The 20,394-nt window shown below is 39.6% G+C and overlaps 1 protein-coding gene across 6 annotated transcripts in view; it reads right to left on the reverse strand.

The window, feature by feature from the left end:
- Positions 1–20,394, reverse strand: part of ARHGAP19 (Rho GTPase activating protein 19) — a 62,103-nt gene that overhangs the window by 4,151 nt on the left and 37,558 nt on the right. For all 6 annotated transcript variants that reach the window (XM_047701993.1, XM_047701996.1, XM_047701992.1 and 3 more), the window contains exons 7-11: positions 18,762–18,827; positions 16,221–16,412; positions 9,734–9,832; positions 4,387–4,497; positions 3,814–3,892 (exon numbers count right to left, since the gene is read on the reverse strand). In XM_047701993.1, the coding sequence (XP_047557949.1) occupies positions 3,814–3,892; positions 4,387–4,497; positions 9,734–9,832; positions 16,221–16,412; positions 18,762–18,827 (547 nt within the window). The remainder of the gene's footprint in view (positions 1–3,813; positions 3,893–4,386; positions 4,498–9,733; positions 9,833–16,220; positions 16,413–18,761; positions 18,828–20,394) is intronic.

Raw genomic sequence — 20,394 nt, forward strand, 5'->3', positions numbered from 1 at the left:
AAAGCTCTTGCCATGTTACAAGTGAAGAATCTGAAGCCTACAGAAATTAACTTTCCCCAAGATAAATAGATACAAGCAGAAAAGCTGGTAGTTGAACCAAAGCCTAAGTGAATGCAGAGCTCCTGGCCTTCCCACCACTATGCCTCTTGCTAGCAAATGTTTACTAAATGCCTAGTAGATGCAAGGTACTGTCAGCACCAGGAGGAAGATAAGAACAGAAAACAGGAAGTCACAAACCTATTCTTAAGTCTGGCCCTTGTCTTCCAGAAGAGAAACTAGCTACAGATACCAGACAATACATGTGAAGTCAGTAACTACAATAAATCATACTAAACGTCAACGTTTTAGTACCATCAATAAGCAACGGAAAAGGTACATCTGGCTGGATTAGCCAAAGAAGGTTTCAAAGAGGAGATATGCTTTAGGTTGGGCTTTGAAGAATGGGTAAGGTTCTCACTACTGGCGTACTGAAATAATGCCCATTAATAAGAAAATAATGAAAATAATGCCCATTAATAAGAAGGTGCTAAATTGGGAGTTCTCATCTGGAAGTAAGTTTGCCCTCTCCTCCCCAGCAGATACCTGGCAATGTTTGGAGGCATTCTGGTTGTCCGAACTGAGGGAAGAAGGGTGCCCTGGCATCTAATGGGTAGAGACCAGGGGAAGCTGCTAACCATGGTACAATGTACAAGGCAGCTCCTCATGACAAAGATCTGACCCAAAAGGTCCACAGTGCCACCTCGAGAAGCCCTGTGCTAAAGAAATGCCTTTATGGAGTGCGCTCTTGATGATGATAGTAAAATGACATTATCGCTTTCAAATAGTATTGCTTTTACAAGATCACCATCAAAAACCTCCAGTTATAGTCATTGCATAAAAGAATTAGATGGCAGGTAAGTGGATCTGTGGCCTTGGAAACTGGAAGAGAGTTCAGATCTGGAGATGCAGGTCTGAGAGCAGTTATCCTACAGAGAAAAGAGAGCTGTGGGTTAGCCCAAGTTGCTGAGAGGTAAAAACAAGAGCAGAGGTAAGCAGAGAATTAAAGATAGAACACTTAAAAACACAAAGAGGAGGGGCGCCTGGGTGGCTCAGTCAGTGGAGCGTCCAACTCTTGGTTTCACTCAGGTTGTAATCCTGGGCTGGGGAGAGTGAACCCTTCATTGGGCTCTGGGCTCAGCACGAGGTCTTCTTGTCTGTCCCCTTCTGCTCCTCCTCAACCCCACTCACATACTCTCTCTCTCAAATAAATAAAATCTAAAAAAATTAATAAAATGAAGAGCAGAGGGGTAGGCCAGCAGTAGTAAGCTACCACAGAGATGGAAAAGTCACAAGGAAGAACAAGAATAAGGTAGCATCATGACAACCAAGGCAAGCCTTTCGGGCTATAGGAGGTGACCAAGGAGAAAACAAAATGGAAATGTCACTGCCTAATCTAATTCCAAGTGTTCGTTATCTGTAGACCCCCACTTTTCTGAATCACTAACATTTTTTTTTTCTAATTTTAAAGTAGGCTCCATGCCCAATGTTCAGGGCAGGAGGACTGAACTCAACCCTGAGATCAAGAGTCGCATGCTCTGTTGACCAATCCCAGCTGGGTGCACCTGATTCACTAACATTTTTGAGAATCTAATAAAACTATACATTCTGTCCTCCAAAAAGGCACCTACACATAAAACGACATCAACAATATCAGGAACTTGAGGGGTGCCTGGGTGGCTCAGTGGGTTAAGCCACTGCCTTCAGCTCGGGTCATAATCTCAAGGTCCTGGAATCGAGCCCCGCATCGGCCTCTCTGCTCAGCAGGGAGCCTGCTCCTTCTCTGTCTGCTTCTCTGTCTACTTGTGATCTATCTCTCTGTCAAATAAATAAATAAAATATTAAGAAAAAAAAAACAATATCAGGAACTTGATCAGAGCCCTTAGGAGGTCCACACATAACAGCTCAAGAATCCCGGCTCTAAATCTTTTTTTTTTTTAAGATTTTATTTATTTATTTGTCAGAGAGAGAGAGAGAGAGAGCACAAGCAGGGGGAGGGGCAGAGGGAGAAGCAGGCTCCCCGCTGAGCAGGGAGCCCAATGTGGGACTCGATCCCAGGACCCTGGGATCATAACCTGAGCCAAAGGCAGATGTTTAACCGACTGAGCCACCCAGGTGTCCCTGCTCTAAATCTTCTTGCTAAAATGAACTTGGCTTATTTCCTTAATGCATTTCTCTCTCCTCAAAGTATAACTCAATATAAAAAGACTTACATTTCTTGATTCTTTTTTTTTTAAGATTTTATTTATTTATTTGAGAGAGAGTATGAATGAGAGAGATCACAGAGGGAGAGGGAGAGGATTCCCTGCTAAGCAGGGAGCCCAATGCAGGGCTCGATCCCAGGACCCTTGCATCATGACCTGAATCGAAGGCAGATGCTTAACTAACTGAGCGGAGCCACTCAGGCTCCCTTCTTATTATTTTCAAAAAGGAAAGGTATATATGTCTGATACAAAACAATGTATCCTTTAAAAATAACTTACGCTTAGGTTTGATTCACCAAAACCCATGTAGAAATACTTAGACACACATAACTCAAACACCCAACTCCCCTCAATCAGACAGCCCTGCCTACAAGTCAGAAGCAAGATGGAAAGAAAAAAGTGCTAAGATAATTCATTCAAGGATAAGGTCTGAGAAAATACCAAAATCTAATCTTCTAGAGAAGAATAAAGATTTCTCCATAAGGACTGGACTTTAGTTCTCTTCCTACTGCTGATGTCTCAAATCATAATTACGTTCCTGTCTCAGCAGTAAAAAGCACATGTCAAACCAGGGATCACTTCACCTGCCATGTTCTCTCCAGTCGTAACTATTGCTACTTGTTAATGCTTCTAAAACATTATTCCAATTAAGACTCATAAGAAATCTGTGAACTCAATATAACTATTATCCTTATTTTCAGAGGAGGAGACGGGCTCAGAAAGAATGAATGGTTTTCCTGGGCCAGAGGAATGATGACTCAAATCAGGTCTAACAGCAAATCCCCTGGTCCTCCCCATGGACCACACGGCTTCTTCAGAGGAAAGTAGAGCAGCTGCTGCCTTTTACCAGAAGAGCCTGGGGCAACTGGCACTCTCCACGCCAAATATTCTTTTTTGTCCTCAAAAATATGTTGTATGGGGACGCCTGGGTGGCTCAGTTGGTTAAGCAGCTGCCTTCGGCTCAGGTCATGATCCCAGCGTCCTGGGATCAAGTCCCACATCGGGCTCCTTGCTCATCAGGGAGCCTGCTTCTCCCTCTGCCTCTGCCTGCCATTCTGTCTGCCTGTGCTTGCTCTCTCTCCCTCTCTCTCTCTGACAAATAAATAAATAAAAATTAAAAAAAAAATATGTTGTATGAAAAAAAATATGTTGTACGGTATGATTTCCAGGGTCCGTCAGCTGTTTATTAGCTAGAAAGCCTCACTGAAGTCTACACAGAAAAAGAACATAGCTATTCCATGTTTTTGGAGCAGATTCTAGCACTTCTGTACTTGGTTTCACAAATTAGTTTACACTTGCTTTTAATTTGCTTAACAAGTGTTCTTAAGATTTCTTTCATTTGTGTCCCATCTGTCCAAGAATGCAGGGACTGTGTGGGTCTGTCTTCAGAGCTCTCTACCTCTCGGCACCTGGGATAGTGCTGAGCAGATGATCAATAACCATCTGCTGAAAAAGACCTAGCCTGGCAACCTGACATTGCTTCCGACACTGGGAATTCAAACACTACGACTGACAGACTAGACGCAGAAAGGACTTACGCTCAGTAAGAACACAGAATAAGTACAATCAGTACCTTTTTTCCCTTCTTTCTTCCCCTCAGGCCATTTCAATCTTGTTGGTGTCATCGTGACAGCTGGAGAGCCAGAAAATAACTGTAACAAGAACATTTTATAGTGGCTTAAATCTGCTAATGTCATTCCTACAGACAGACTTTACTAACAGAATTATTTGCTTGTTCAATTTCCATGTGAAGAGTTTTACTGAGGCTGATTATATTTATATATCATTAGTTTAACTGACTTTACTGCTGGCTTAATGAAGCCGCATGTGTGGGGCCCCTAGAAGGACTACCCAACAGATACCGCAGTGCCAGCCAGGCCCAGCTCAATGGTACCAGCCCCACAGAGTCTCCCAGCAGGAACTATTCCCTTCAGCACTGTTTGTGGAGGTCCTTCACTGTATTTGGCATCGCCACATATGACTGGCTATATCCTTCTGGAACTCCACGTGTTTGTTTTGACCATCAGCATAAATGAAAGGATTTAGAAAAAGGCACCAGAGAAACACAGTAAAACAGGCGACAGTATATCAATTTCTCCTTTCTACAAAGGTACACAAAGAGGAAGGCCAAAGAACAGTATCTTACTAAGTTCACATTTTCTTTGCTGGCTCTCTTCAATTCACCAATGGCTACAGATTCCGGAGTAGGATACTTGTTTTTCTTTTCTGACATCATCTGATTTCCCAGGACCTTCCGCTGATTTAGGAAGAGAAAATATGTGATTTATAAAGATCTATTATATCCATATTGTAGCTAAACTGGCTGGTCTTTAAATCTATAGTTTCTTAGTTTAAAAAAATTTCAGAATTCAAATAAATTTCAGATTTCTGATAAATTCTCCCAGGCCGTCTTATGCAAGGGAGGCCAAAGCATGTTACAAAAAATCCTGAAATCACTGCCTTCCTTTAGGTGATCCCTTTTCCTCTACATTTGAAATACCTGAAATATAAGAAAGTTTTACAGTTGATTTAAACTAGCTAATGCAGACAAGTTACAGTGTGCTTCTAAGACCATTAAAAAATAAAAAAACAGGGGCGCCTGGATGGCTCAGTGGGTTAAAGCCTCTGCCTTCGGCTCAGGTCATGATCTCAGGGTCCTGGGATCAAGCCCCGAATCGAGCTCTCTGCTCGGCAGGGAGCCTGCTTCCTCCTCTCTCTCTGCCTGCCTCTCTGCCTACTTCTGATCTCTGTCTGTCAAATAAATAAAATCTTAAAAAAAAAAAAAAAAAGAACAGAAAAATAAATATATATCTATATAAAAACAGTTATTTAGCAGTATAATTTTTTTTAAAGTTTTATTTATTTGACAGAGAGAAAGAGTACAAGCAGTGGTAGCAGGAGAGGGAGCAGCAGCCTCCCCGCTGAGTAGGGAGCCCGATGCAGAACTTGACCCCAGTACCCTGAGATCATGACCAGAGCCAAAGGCAGAGGCTTAACCCACTGAGTCACTGAGGCGTTCCTAGCAGCATAATTTTTCCCCCAAAGATGTGTCATCCCTGGCAGCTGTTAAGAGCCCCCTCCCCACTCAGGGATACTTCTGCTAGGTCCACTCTAAGTCGGCTTCCCTGTCATGTCTTTGCACAGGATTAGAAAACTTGGAGAAAGTCCTTAAGAGTTTCTAATATAGCACAAGAGCGTACAGGCCATCTTAAGGGGGTCACATGACCATACTGTCATTCAGAGTACGACTAAAATCACTTTCATCTCTGAACAGCTTAGAAGCTGACATAACTTACTGTAATGGCTGATAGTGACAATTCTACCATCTTTGGGGAAATCTTCCCTTTTTTCTTCTTAGAGAATAAGTTTAAATCCCCAGAAAAGAACTTAACAAAACTAGAACATGAAACTCTACAATATAAATCTTAGCAGCAATTTTTTAAAAAATTATTTACTTATTTATTTGACAAAGAGAGACAGAGAGAGAGGAACACAAGCAGTGGGAGTGGGAGAGGGAGAAGCAGGCTTCCCAAGGAGTGGGGAGCCCAATGCAGGCCTCGATCCCAGACGCTGAATGACTGAGCCACCCAGGCACCTCTCTTAGCAGCAATATTAAGAATATTCCAATATAGGGGCACCTGGGTGGCCCAGTGGGTTAAAGCCTCTGCCTTCGGCTCAGGTCATGATCCCAGGGTCCTGGGATCGAGCCCCGAATTGGGCTCTCTGCTCTGCAGGGAGCCTGCTTCCTCCTCTCTCTCTCTCTGCCTGCCTCTCTGCCTACTTGTAATCTCTCTCTGTCAAATAAATAAATAAAATCTAAAAAAGAATATTCCAATATAATAAATTATTTACATGAGAGAAATTCTGGAGGAAAAAGTCTAGCCCAAAAAAGGGATCAAAGAAGAATATAAATCAAATAGCTAAAACACAGAAATGCTGGAAAAATGAGACCACTACATCTTCCTTTCAGAAATCAGCTATCACCTCAGAGTAAGCTCAAATGGGGATGGCAGGAGCCACAGGACTGGCTATAAAGCTTCTAATGAACATTTTTTAAAAAGATTTTATTTATTTATTTGAGAGAGAGAAAGAGCAAGAGAGAACACAAACAGGGAGGAAGGAGAATAAAGGAGAAGAGGGAGAAGTGGGTTCCCCACCTGAGCAAGGAACCCCATGTGGGGCTCCACCCTGAGATCATGACCTGAGTCAAGGCAGCCACCCAACCAACTGAGACACCCAGGAGCGCCTCCAATGAACTTTCACTTTTTTCATTTTTTTTCCTTTTTTTTTTTTTTATTTATGTGATGTTAGTCACCACACAGTACATCATTAGTTTTTGATGTAATGTTCCATGATTCATTATTTCCAACAAACTTTTAAAAAGACATTTCAAGGGCACCTGGATGGCTTAAATGGTTAAGCATCTGACTCTTGGTTTCGACTCAGGTCTTGATCTCAAGGTGGTGAAATCGAGCCCCAAGTAGGGCTCTGCGCTCTGCAGAATCTGTTCAGTGCAGAATCTGCTGGAGATCCTCTCCCTCTTCCCCTCCCCCAGCTCTCGTACTCTCTCTCTGAAATAAATAAAATCTTTTAAAAAAGGAGGAAAAAAAAGGAAAGTATCTCCTTAAAAAAAAAAAAGACATTTCATTACACTATCACTATTGAGCAAAAACAATTATCTATTAATAGCTCAAAAGTTTCTTCATTCATAATGAAAATATCCTGTTTCATAAAATCCATTAACATTTATATTTAAAATTACTGTTCTAAAATGTCCTATACTGATAGAATTATAAGCTCTTTTATAATTCTAAAGTCCTAAATTCTCTCTCCATAAAGAAACGGGCAGCTGCCAAGAGGATACTCCATATTCACATTTCAAGCCACACTAGGCAATACATCTAGAGCCACTGCAGAACTTTCTTTCACTAGGATGAAAAAACTACACCCCTCTAGCTTCAGTTAAAGAAATATTTGACTAATAACTTTTTAGTTTATTTGACTAATAACTTTTTTGTTATCAATCAGCTCAATGACAGGAAATCAGAAGAAATGACAGACTTCCAAGTAAAATGAACCAACAAGGATATTCATTTTATGAACTACATGTCGCAGGTGAATATACTGCTAGGGTTCTAGAAAAATAAATGACTTTTTAATTATAGTAAAATATATATAATACAAAACTTACCATTTTAGCCATATTAAGTGTATAGTTGAGCAGCATTAATTCCATTCACACTGTTGTGCAACCATCACCACCAGCCATCTCCAGAACTTTTTCATCTCCCCAATAGAACCTGGGTACCCACTAGACAATAATTCCCAATTCCCCCCATACTCTTAGCCCCTGATAACCACCATTCTACTTTCTTTCTCTATGAATTTGACCATTCTAGTTATCTCATATAAGTGGAATCATATAGTACTTGTTCTTTGTGACTGATTTATTTCATTTAACATAATGTCCTCAAGGCTCATCGATGTTGTAGTATATGTTAGAATTTCCTTTCTTTTTAAGGCCAAATGATATTCAATTGCATGTATATACAATATTTTGTTTATCCATTCACCTGTCAATAGATACTTGGAGTGGCTTCCACTTTTCACTTACTGTGAATAATACTGCTACAAACATAAGGTGTGCAAACATCTGTTTATGTCCTTGCTTTCAATTCTTTTGGGTGCATACCGAGAAGTGGAACTGCTGAATATTTAATTTTTTGAGGAACTGCCATCCTGTTATCCATGACAGGTATACTGTTTTACATTCCCACCAACAGCACATGAGGGTTTCAATGTCTCCACATCCCCACCAACACGTGTTATTTTCTGGCTTTTTCCATAATAGTCATCCTGCTGTGACTTGCTATCTCACTGTGGTTTTCATTTGCATTTTCCTAAAGATTAAGTGATACTGAGCATCTTTTCATTTGTACATCTTCTTGGGAGAAATGTCTAAGTTCTTTGCCTATTTTTTAATTTTTTTTTCTTGTTTTTGTAAGAGTTCATTATATATTCTGGACCTTAACTCCTTCTCAGACATGTCTTACAAATGTTTTGTTCCATTCTGTGAGTTGTCTTTTCATTCTGTTGATCACAAAGGAAATTTTGACGGTAAGCAAGACTAATGCCTCAGAGGCTACTAGCCCCCACAGAATTGAGAGTGAATTCTAAACTTCTATTAATGATAATAGCTAAGACCAAAATGAGATTTAGATAATGTAGCAATGGTTAATAACTGCAGCTTAAAGAAAAAATATACATATTAATTTTATTTTTCATTTTATTTTTTTTTAAGATTTTATTTGTTTATTTGACAGAGAGAGATCACAAGTAGACAGAGAGGCAGGCAGAGAGAGAGAGAGAGAGAGAGGGAAGCAGGCTCCCCGCCGAGCAGAAAGCCCGATGCGGGACTCGATCCCAGGACCCTGAGATCATGACCTGAGCCGAAGGCAGCGGCTTAACCCACTGAGCCACCCAGGCGCCCCTTATTTTTCATTTTAATCAGAGCTCCTTACTCTTGCTGGATTTATAGATTTTAATAATGTTAAAACAATTTTAAAAAGAAAAACAGCAGGACACAGAACGGGGCTTAATCTCTCTCCAAGTTAACCAGAACCTTGCCTTAGTTTATGCCTGAAAATTCGAACCCCATTATCATGTTATCTACTGCCATCTGATGGCAATATGCAGTAGCTACAAGTTCAGATCGTCCACAAGGATGTGTAAATTGAACAAGCATAACGACGGCATCAATAGCACAGAAGCAGATATTGTACTTGTTTTAAAAAATATATTTTTAAGGGGCGCTTGGGTGGCTCAGTGGGTTAAGCCACTGCCTTCGGCTCAGGTCATGATCTCAGGGTCCTGGGATCGAGTCCCGCATCAGGCTCTCTGCTCAGCAAGAAGGCTGCTTCCCTCTCTCTCTCTGCCTGCCTCTCTGTCTACTTGTGATCTCTCTCTGTCAAATAAATAAATAAAATCTTTAAAACTATATATATATATATATTTTTTTTTAAGTAATTTGATACAAAGGAAGAGAATATACAACTGAATTAAAATGTTAAGCTTACAAAAATTTCAGCTACCTAAAACTCACTAGCCTATCGGAAAATCCATTTCCTAACCATTTCTGAAAGTCTGTCAACTCCCTCACTTCTCCATAGCTTCTGCAAATTGTGCAGTGAACCTTGTGGCACAAAGCAAAGAACTCTCCACACTGCTCAGGAATGGGGACTCTGTCCTCAGTCCTAAAGAGAAGGAAGGACCTTTCTTTTACTCTCTAATCATACAGCCCCTTCTCCAATTTGAAACACAGCAAAATGCTGTAAAAATTAAAAATGTTTTTCTAAATTCTATCTTTATCTTCTTACAAATGAACCCTTTACAGGATCCCAAAGAATAGAAGAAAACTGTTTATGCCTAAAAAAAAGTCAGACTGTTAAGCTTTCTCAAAGTCAATGCTAAAAATGACAGCATAGCTTACCAACCTTAATAAGGCCACTGAAGGAACGTGAACGGGCTCTTTTCTGTACCCGAGGAGTAGGAGATTCTCGCCCTGGCGTTTGGATCACAGACTGTTTATTAAACTAAGAGAAAACAAACATTTTATTATTATTTCCCCCCATCAAGAGCTAGGATTCTACAAGAATCAATAGCTAAGTGTAAATATCCAGACAAGTCCAGGAATAAGTAAGTCTGTACACATATGGATTAGTAGGTTAGAAAGCAAATCTCAAAGGCAGAAACCATGTTGCCAAAAAAGTCAAAATTTATTAAATTACTCTAAGGAGATCGCACTTTATTTTCCTTTTTCTTATGTACTATAAAGTTGGAAGTATTAGCCCTATTTTACAGATAAGGAAACCAAAACCCAGAGAGTTATGTAATTTGCCCACGATCTCAGCTGGTAATCAAGATTTTTTGGCAGAAAGTATCTTGGACATAGAGAGTGACTAGCACAACTAAAACAGTTCTTTTTTTTTTTAAAAGATTTTATTTATTTATTTGACAGAGAGAGATCACAAGCAGGCAGAGAGGCAGGCAGAGAGAGAGGAGGAAGCAGGCTCCCTGCTGAGCAGAGAGCCCGATGCGGGGCTCGATCCCAGGACCCTGAGATCATGACCTGAGCCGAAGGCAGCGGCTTAACCCACTGAGCCACCCAGGCGCCCCAAAACAGTTCTTAATTTAAAATAAATTGCATGCAGAATAAAGAAGTTACTAAAGCTCTTTAAATGGACATCTATCATGATTGCTTGCCAGTATTATCAGAGGAAATACATCAAAATAAAAAGTGATTAATTTTATCAATATCAGCTGTTTGATAGTATCTAACATGGAGAAATGCAAGATATAAAACACTGTATTGTCTCTATGTGGAAAACCCAGAAGTCTCCACCCCCAAATTACTAGAATTCATATAGCAATTCAGTAATGTGGCAAGATACAGTATCAATGCATAGAAATCAGCTGCTTTCTTACACACTAACAATGAAACCATAGAAAGAGAAATTAGAGAATTGATTCCATTTACAATAGCATCAAAAAACCATAAGACACCTTGGAATAAACCTAACCAAAGAGGTGAAGGATCTCTACTCTAGGAACTTATGAAAGAAATTTAAGAAGACACAAAACAGTGGGAAAACATTCCATGCTTGTGGATCGGAAGAAAAAACATTGTTAAAATGTCTATGCTGCCCAGAGCAATCTATACTTTCAACGCCATTCTGATCAAAATACCAATGGCATTTTTCAAAGTGATGGAACAAACAATCCTAAAAATTGTATGGAACCAAAGAAGACCCCAAATCGCCAAGGAAATGCTGACAAAGAAAAACAAAGCTGGGGCATCATGCTGCCTAATTTCAAGCTCTATTACAAACCTGTGATCACCAAGACAGCATGGTATTGGCACAAAAACAGACACATAGACCAATGGAATAGAATTGAGAGCCCAGATATGGACCTTCAACTCCATGGTCAACTAATCTTCAACAAAGCAGGAAAAAATATTCAGTGGAAGAAAAACAGTCCCTTCAATAAATGGTGCTGGGAAAATTGAACAGCTATATACAAAAGAATGAAACTGGACCATTCCCTTACACCATACACAAAGATAAACTCTAAATGGATGAAAGACCTCAATGTGAGACAGGGATCCATCAGAATCTTAGAGGAGAATATATGCAGTAACCTCTGTGACATCGGCCACAGCAACTTCTTTCAAGACACATGTCCAAACGCAAGGGAGACAAAAGCGAAAATGAACTTCTGGGGCTTCATCAAGATAAAAGGCTTCTGCATGGCAAAGGAAACAGTCAACAAAACAAATAAGCAACCCACAGAATGGGAGAAGATATTTGCGAATGACACTACAAAGATCTATAAAGAACTTCTCAAACTTAACACCCAAAAAACAGACAAGTCAAAAAATGGGCAGAAGATATGAGCAGACACTTCTCCAAAGAAGACATACAAATGGCTATCAGACACATCAGAAAGTGTTCTCATCATTAGCCATCAGGGAAATACAAATCAAAACCACACTGAGATACCACCTTACACCAGTTAGAATGGCAAAAATCGACAAGGCAAGAAACAACAAATGCTAGAGAAGTTGTGGAGAAAGGGGAACCCTCTTACACTATTGGTGGGAATGCAAATTGGTGTAGCCACTTTGGAAAACAGTGTGGAGATTCATCAAAAAATTAAAAATAGGGGCGCCTGGGTGGGTTAAGCCTCTGCCTTCGGCTCAGGTCATGGTCTCAGGGTCCTGGGATCTCAGAGCCCCACATCGGGCTCTCTGCTCAGCAGGGAGCCTGCTTCCCTTCCTCTCTCTCTCTCTGCCTGCCTCTCTGCCTACTTGTGATCTCTGTCTGTCAAATAAATAAATAAAATCTTTAAAAAAAAAATTAAAAATAGAGCTACCCTATGACCCAGCAATTGCACTACTGGGTATTTAGCCCAAATATACAGACATAGTGAAAAGAAGGGCCATAGACACCCCAATGTTCATAGTAGCAATGTCCACAATACCCAAAATCTGGAAAGAGCTAAGATGCCCTTCGAAAGATGAATGGATAAAGAAGATGTGGTCCATATACACAATGGAATATTACTTAGCCATCAGAAAGGATGAATACCCAACTTTTGCATCAACATGGATGGGACTGGAGAAGATTATGCTAAGTGAAATAAGTCAAACAGAGAAAATCAATTATCATATGGTTTCACTTATTTGTGGAACATAAGGAAGAGCATGGAGGACACTAGGAGAAGGGAAAAATATAGGGAGAGAAATCGGAATGGGAGACAAACCATGAGAGACTATGGACTCTGGGAAATAAACTGAGGGTTTTAGAAGGGAGGGAAATGGGAGGGATAGGTGAGCCTGGTGATGGGTATTAAGGAGGACATGGATTGCATGGAGCACTGGGTATTATACATAAACAATGAATCATGGAACACTACATCAAAAACTAATGATGTACTGTATGGTGACTCACAACACAATTTTTAAAAAACCACGGTATTGTCTTATTTAATGCTTTGATTAGCCATTCATCTCCCCAGTTAAAAAAATAATGACCTAGTACTTAATTCTTCTATAGATCTGCTTTTTCTAACTATAGTTTTTAAATATGCAAATTATAATTTTGCAAATTTTTATCCATTCAGATTCAGTTCTGGAGGTTTAAAAAAATGACAATTTTTATACATATTATACGGGTACCAAAAAGTTCTCAAAGTTAATTATCAGAAAATTTAGTCACTTCTAAAGAGCTTAGAAAGCAAGCATCCCTCCTGGATATATCGAGACAACTGACAAACCATCATTTCTGATAATGTTGGCCAGGTACAATAAGAGGGGCTCTCTTGTATCCAGCTGGCTGGAGCATCGATAGTTTCCTAGGAAGCTGTTTAGCAATGTGTGTCCGGGGTCTTTTCAAAACACATACTGTAGTCCCCCTTTATTCATGATTTTGCTTTCTGAGGTTTGCTACCATAATCAACCACAGTCCAGAAGCAGATGGTCCCCCTTCTGATGTATTTTCAGAAGGTCAGTAGTAGCTTAATGCTATGTCACAATGCCTATATATCATTCAGCTCACTTCAGCTAATCACATAAGCATTTTACCATCTTTTTTTTTTAAGATTTTATTTATTTATTTGACAGACAGAAATCTCAAGTAGGCAGAGAGGCAGTCAGAGAGAGGGGGGGAGGCAGGCTCCCCGCTGAGCAGAGAGCCCGATGCGGGGCTCGATCCCAGGACAATGGGATCATGACCCAAGCCAAAGGCAGAGGCTTCAACCCACTGAGCCACCCAGGCGCCCCAAGCATTTTATCATCTTACATCATCACAGGAAGGGTGAGTATAGTATAGTAAAATATTCTGAAAGAAAGAACACATTCACATAACTTTTATTATAGTATACTATTATACTTGTTCTATTTATTAGTTACCATTGTTAATCTCGCACTGTGTCTAATTTATAAATTAAACTTTATTATAAGTATGTATGAAAAAAATCATACATCCATGATTTTCAGGCATATACTGGGGGGTCTTAGAATGCACCCCCCACAGATAAGGGGCAGGAACGACTGTATTAAAAAATACACACCACCTATGAAGTCCTTACTCAAAAACTAAATAAATAAATAAAACTAATTGGTATTCATATCAAGTTTCTAGAATTGGATCTAACTACAAATTTATCATAAATACAGTGAACTGAGGAACATGTTCAATAACACCACAAGGGTGCAACCAGCAAAATCTAGACTGTGGAAAACAAACTATATGGTTTCTTTCACAAATAAAGGGCAGAGAGAGAGAGGGAGAGAGAATGTGTGAATATGTGTATTTAAATGTGATATAGTAACCTGGATTAGATCCTGGCACAGAAAAAGGGCATTAGCAAAAAAACTTCTAAAACCTGAATAAAATCTCTAACCTTAATAGTAATAGACCAATGTTAATTTCTTAGTATTAACAATGTTAACATTAGGAGTAAAGGGTTCCCTTGGTAAAGGGTACGTGAGAATTCTCTGTACTATTTTTGCAATTTTTGACATCTAAATTATGTCAAACTTAAGATTATTCAAACAAACTTTGGCAATTTTTTAGGGGGAAAACAAAAAGAGGGGAGAGAAAGAAGAACCTATACATTAATAGGGACCCAATAGCTATATCCAGCAAAAAAAAAAAAAAAAAATGCATACCCTTTGGTCATGCCACTTCTAGGAAAACTCTGCAATGAAAATTTATAAACTAAAAAAAATCTAATTCCCAAATATGTCCAATAGCAGGCAAACTGTATATACATTAGGTTATATGTTCACAGCCTTTTAAAGACATGGGAAATGATCATGATATAATGTTAAAAGGATGGGAATTTTAAAAACTGAATATATATTATGACCTCAAACAAAAGAAAAAAATGTTAAATACATATATTCATGGAAAGAAAACACTCATAGAAGAAAATACTCCAAAACTTTTATCAGTGGTTATCTCAGGATGATTACAGGTGATTTTTCTTCTTTACACTCTTCTGGAGGTTGCACTGCTTCTATAGTGAATATTTACTATTCTTATAATCACAGAGAGAAAAATCAGGAAATAGTAAAATTATAGTTTCACCAAAACAAAGTGGCAGTATTTTAAATGTAGGCAAGGAGTTCACAAGGAAGCATGAGAAAATGTTTATGCTATAATGTTTAGTGAAAAAGAGAGAGAAAAGAAAGTATGTGGTATGACCCAAACTATGTCGAAATTTATTGACAGGAAAAAGTCTGAAATACTGAAAATGTAAGCCCTGGTGGGATGAATGATTTATTCTCTTCTTAACCTTCCTCATGATTTCCTATTTTTCTAAAAAGAGCAAAAATGATGTCAGTTTTTCCTTTGTATTATCTCTAACCCTCTGCTTTCTTGATGACAGAAGTCATGACACTTGGCCCTGAACTGTTGTCTTAGTTCCCAACAAGAATTAAATCACTACACCACTCTGAAACTGCAATAATACTCAGCCAACACCCTTGAAAATTTCAGTCATAACACGATTTGCTAAATCTCAAATTTCAAAGAGCATAACAGAAAACTTCTCTTAAAGGACTCTATCAATTGTTAAGAACAGCTCAGTTCAACATTTTTCTGAGCACATGGTTATGTCTGGTCCTATGCTTCAGATTAGGCATAAAAAAATAAAAACACAGACTTCCCTCAAGAAGGTCCAGTTGAATAAGAAGTCAAGAGGCTGACTATGCCTGTTCAGCTAAAATCCAAGAGGGACTGAGACAAAACAAATTTCCCAAGAAAGAAACTAACGAAGTCACGGGGATTTACTCAAACTACTTTAGTCTCAAAATGGCAAATGAGAGACCTAATTTTGCTTCCATTAACTCCAAAATAAACAAACTTAGCTACCAGAATTTCTACTTTCTAATATCGAACTAGGTCCCTGAATTTACACAGTGTTTTCTGACTCATTAGTAAGAACTATCACTTTTGCTCTACTGTGCCAGCCACTTTATATAGACTCTAATCCTTATATAGTCATGAAACATGGATATTTCAATTACTATTTAAAAAACAAGGAAATTGAAATCAGAAAGATTAAATTATTTGCCAAGAAAATCTGAAGGATTTAAACTTTGGAACAATATATTGCAGCTGCCGGTTCTCTCTCAGCATGCTTGGTACATGACCAAAATTAGAGAAACTCTAACCATATTTGGATCCTTCTGTTTAACTCTAAAAATCCAAGAGCCTCCACTCCTTTCTTTAATGGGACAGTAGTTCAGAGACTGCCATTGAGGCTCCACTGACAAGTCTGCTTTCCTGGCCAAGCCAAGCTTGGGCCAATAAGAGCCAAAAATTAAATGAGATTCTTAGCAGTATTCGTTAGTGATTCCACAACCTTGATCACATTCCAAAGCCCCACCACTGTTTCCCTGCCTTCGGGTACCTGTCTAATAAGCTGTTTCTTCTTTGCTGACTCTGGCATATTGTGAACATGTTGGAACAACTCTCTCAATGCCTCTTCCGTACGCTGCTGGGTCTCCTCCTGGTGAGAGCAGGAATCTACCCAATTCCGTTTCTGAGATTTTGTCAATTGGAAGGACTTTGTAGGACATGAAGCTATCAGATCAAGATCATCCTAGAGAAAATTTAAAAAGAAAAGCAAATTAATATATCCTGCCAGCTTTGTTTTCAGGTTTCTACAACCCTGAAACAAAAAAGGAGGAAGAAGTGGGGAGCATGGTATGCTCATACCTAGGAATAAGAAAAAATTTAAATAGAATTATCACATGAAAAGAAACCTATTAATTACAGGCTATATTAATAGCCCACTCCCAAAATCTGCCTAGAGAACCTAAATTTATTTAGAATATTGCTACTGCAGGACGCCTGGGTGGCTCAGTTGGTTAAGCGCCTGCCTTCAGCTCAAGTCATGATCCCAGGGTCCTGGGATAGAGTCCCACATCGGCCTCCTTGCTCAGTGGGGAGCCTGGTTCTCCCTCTGCCTGCCTCTTCCCCTGCTTATGCTCGCTCACTCACTCGCTCTCTCTCCTCTCTTTCTTTCCCTGATAAATAAAGTCTTTAAAGAAAAAAAGAATATTGCTACCAAAAATTATATTTATGTAAGAGTACAATTTTCAAGGATGCCCGGGTGGCTCAGTGGGTTAAGGCCTCTGCCTTCAGTTCAAGTCATGGTCCCAGGGTCCTGGGATTGAGCCCTGTGTCGGGCTCTCTGCTCAGCAGGGAGCCTGCTTCCCTTCCTCTCTCTCTGCCTGCCTCTTTGCCTACTTGTGATCTCTGTCAAATAAATAAATAAAAATCTTAAAAAAAAAAAAAAAAAGGATCTCAATTTTCAAAGCATCTTTTAATTACACGTAACTCTCACTGCTTTCCTATAAGGTAGCAGGGAAAGTATTATTTCCATTTGATAGAAGAAAAAATTGAAGTTAAGCCCTATGTTTAAAGTCATTTAGATACTAACACGATGGAGCCATCTGGAGACCAAGTGCAAAGGCTCTTGGCTGGTGCTCTTTCCTCCCTCCAGAATATGATGGGATAACTACATAAGACTGGTTGGAGGGAAAGAAACAACTCTAAGAAAAGCTACATTGCAGTTAAACTAGTTGACTAGTTGCAATTATACTGTTTTCCTGGTCACACCAAATATTTACTGAATGAAAAGCGGAAAGAAAGAGGAGCAGACACAAGAGCATAAGATATCAGCGTAAGTTCCTAACCAAGAAAGGCTAAATAGAGATCATCAAAAAGTACTTGTCAAGTTTTTTAAACTGCTCAGTTTTGAAGCTTAATAATTATATAGTCTTATTTTTTTAAAAAAGATTTTATTTATTTATTTGACAGAGAGAGAGTACAAGCAGGGAGAGCAGCAGAGGGAGAGGGAGAAGCAGGCTTCCCGCTGAGCAGGGAGCCCGATGCGGGATCCCAGGACCCTGGGATCAAGACCCAAGGCAAAAGCAGAGGCTTAACCATCTGAGCCACCCAAGCACCCCTATAGTCTTATTAATAAATACCACACATTTGCTTTCTAAACCCCTGTGGTCTCAAGTCTTTGAGACATTTGACAGTGTTACCACTGAACCTGAAACGAGAATGTATTATAGAAAACCGTGATTTATTGCTGTAAAATATTTAATACATTTGCTATTTACAGCCTGTTTATATCGTATGCTATAAGAATGCACAGGGGGTGAGGGGCACCTGGGTGGCTCAGTCGTTGGGCATCTGCCTTCAGCTCAGGTCATGATCCTGGCGTCCTGGGATCGAGCCCCATATCTGGCTCCCTGATTGGCATGGAGCCTGCTTCTCCCTCTCCAGCTCCCCCTGTGCTTGTATTCCCTCTCTCACTATCTCTCTCTGTCACAAATAAAATCTTTAAAAAAAAAAAAAATGCACAGGTGCTTTATGGAACCCTTTAAGCATGCAGTCTACACCATCACTTATATGTATAGGATACCATCCAGCAGTGGTGCATCTCTGAGAGGAAACAAGATGACTATGTGGGGGCACTCTTATTTCAACATGTAACTTTCATCTCAGTCTTTCTCCTTATCTCAAACTGACTAGATAACTTTGAACTATAACAGTAACAATATTTTGGAGCGCCTGAGTGGCTCAGTCGGTTAAGCATCTGCCTTCGGCTCAGGTCATAATCCCATGGTTCTAGGATCGAGCCCCACATCGGGCTCCCTGCTCAGCAGGAAGCCTGCTTCTCCCTCTCCCACTCCCCCTGCTTGTGTTCCTTCTCTTGCTGTCTCTCTCTCTCTGTGTCAATGAAATAAATAAAGAAAATCTTTAAGAAAAACAAAAAACAGTAACAACATTTTATTTTCCATGTTCCAAAAAACATTTATTTTCCATTTTTATTTCCCATTTGCCTTTACTCTGATTTCACACTTTGTTTTAAAAACTCCACTAATCGTAATTAACTCTCTCATTGTTTGGGCTAAGATCAATTTCCTATTCTTACCTTTGATGCTTGAGTTCTGGAGCCCAAATAGTGCAATCTGGCACATTCCCGAATATAAACAGGAGCCTGGGCAGGATATAAAAAGAAAACCAAGAACGAGTAGTTAGCAGTATCTAAAATTCTTTCAGAGCACAAGAATAGTGATTCTTGAAATAATCTGACTGGCAGATTATTTCAGAAAATCAAAAGATCCTTAAAATGCCCTATTCCATAGCTTCCTTTCTCTTGCCACCAAATGGCATCTCAACAGTTTTCTGATAGGAAAACTGTTTTTGAAAAGATACTACTATAGTTTAAAAAATCAAATATGGCATGAATATACTCAAATGAGCCAGAAACAAAAATACAGACATTTGTAGTAATGTTTATCTTTGACAAAAACTACCCCAAAAGGGGCACTTTGGTGGCACAGTCGGTTAACAGGCAGCTCTTGATTCCAGCTCAGGTCACGATCTCAGAGACCTGGGACTAAGCCCATGTGGGGCTCCGAGTTCAGTGGGGAGTCTGCTTGAGTTTCTCTCCCTCTGCCCCTCCACATTCACACATATGCTCTTTCTAAAGAAAGAAATCTTTAAAAAAAAAAAAACCTTACAAATTAAAAGTGGTCCCTAAGTCACATTTTAAAATCACTGTACAGAAAATACCATTTAGAATTACTATGGGAAATAAGAAAGAAGAGAGGGAGTAAGGGACAGAAGAAATACTTTATGAACTAATAGGAGAAATTTCCAGTATCTACTGTTGAGTGAGACAAGTTCGAAACAGTATATAAAGTACCTGTGTAAGAAAGAAGAGGAAATAGGAACATACATACACATACACACTTATTTATTTTTACAAAAAGAAACACAAGGGGCGCTTGGGTGGCTCAGTGGGTTAAGCCTCCGCCTTTGGCTCAGGTCACGATCCCAGGGTTCTGGGATGAAGCCCCGCATCGGGCTCTCTGCTCAGCAGTGAGCCTGCTTCCCCCCATCTCTCTCTCTCTCTGCCTGCCTCTCTGCCTACTTGTGATCTCTGTCTGTCAAATAAATTTAAAAAATCTTTAAAAAAAAAATTAACTGGGGCGCCTGGGTGGCTCAGTGGGTTAAGCCGCTGCCTTCGGCTCAGGTCATGATCTCAGGGTCCTGGGATCGAGTCCCACATCGGGCTCTCTGCTCAGCAAGAAGCCTGCTTCCCTCTCTCTCTCTCTGCCTGCCTCTCCGTCTACTTGTGATCTCTCTCTGTCAAAATAAATAAAATAAAAAATCTTTAAAAAAAAAAAATTAACTAATCATTTCTTTTTAAAAAGAATTTTAAGAATTTTAATCTACTTCTTGCCCTCACAGAGCCTAAAAGCAATGATACTCCAGAAACAATGAGTGTAACTAGTGTCACTCAAAGAAACCAGGGCTCCTTGAAGAAAATAAGTGATTCCAGGCCCAGGGCAGAGCAAATGCAAAGTGAGCTGGGGACATTTTTATACCAGGAAGGAAACAGATTAATGGAATCCTGTCAAAAAGACACAGCAGGAAGAGCTTGCCAGGGCTCTCACTGGCCAAATCTGAGACAAGTTGAAAATTAAAATTAACTGAAATTGACTAAGACTTGGAGTAACTACAAGCCTATGAGTCTATAGAGATGTTCGTTGAAACTG

This window comes from Lutra lutra, chromosome 14 (genome assembly GCF_902655055.1).
Source record: "Lutra lutra chromosome 14, mLutLut1.2, whole genome shotgun sequence".
In the NCBI taxonomy this organism is placed as follows: domain Eukaryota; kingdom Metazoa; phylum Chordata; class Mammalia; order Carnivora; family Mustelidae; genus Lutra; species Lutra lutra.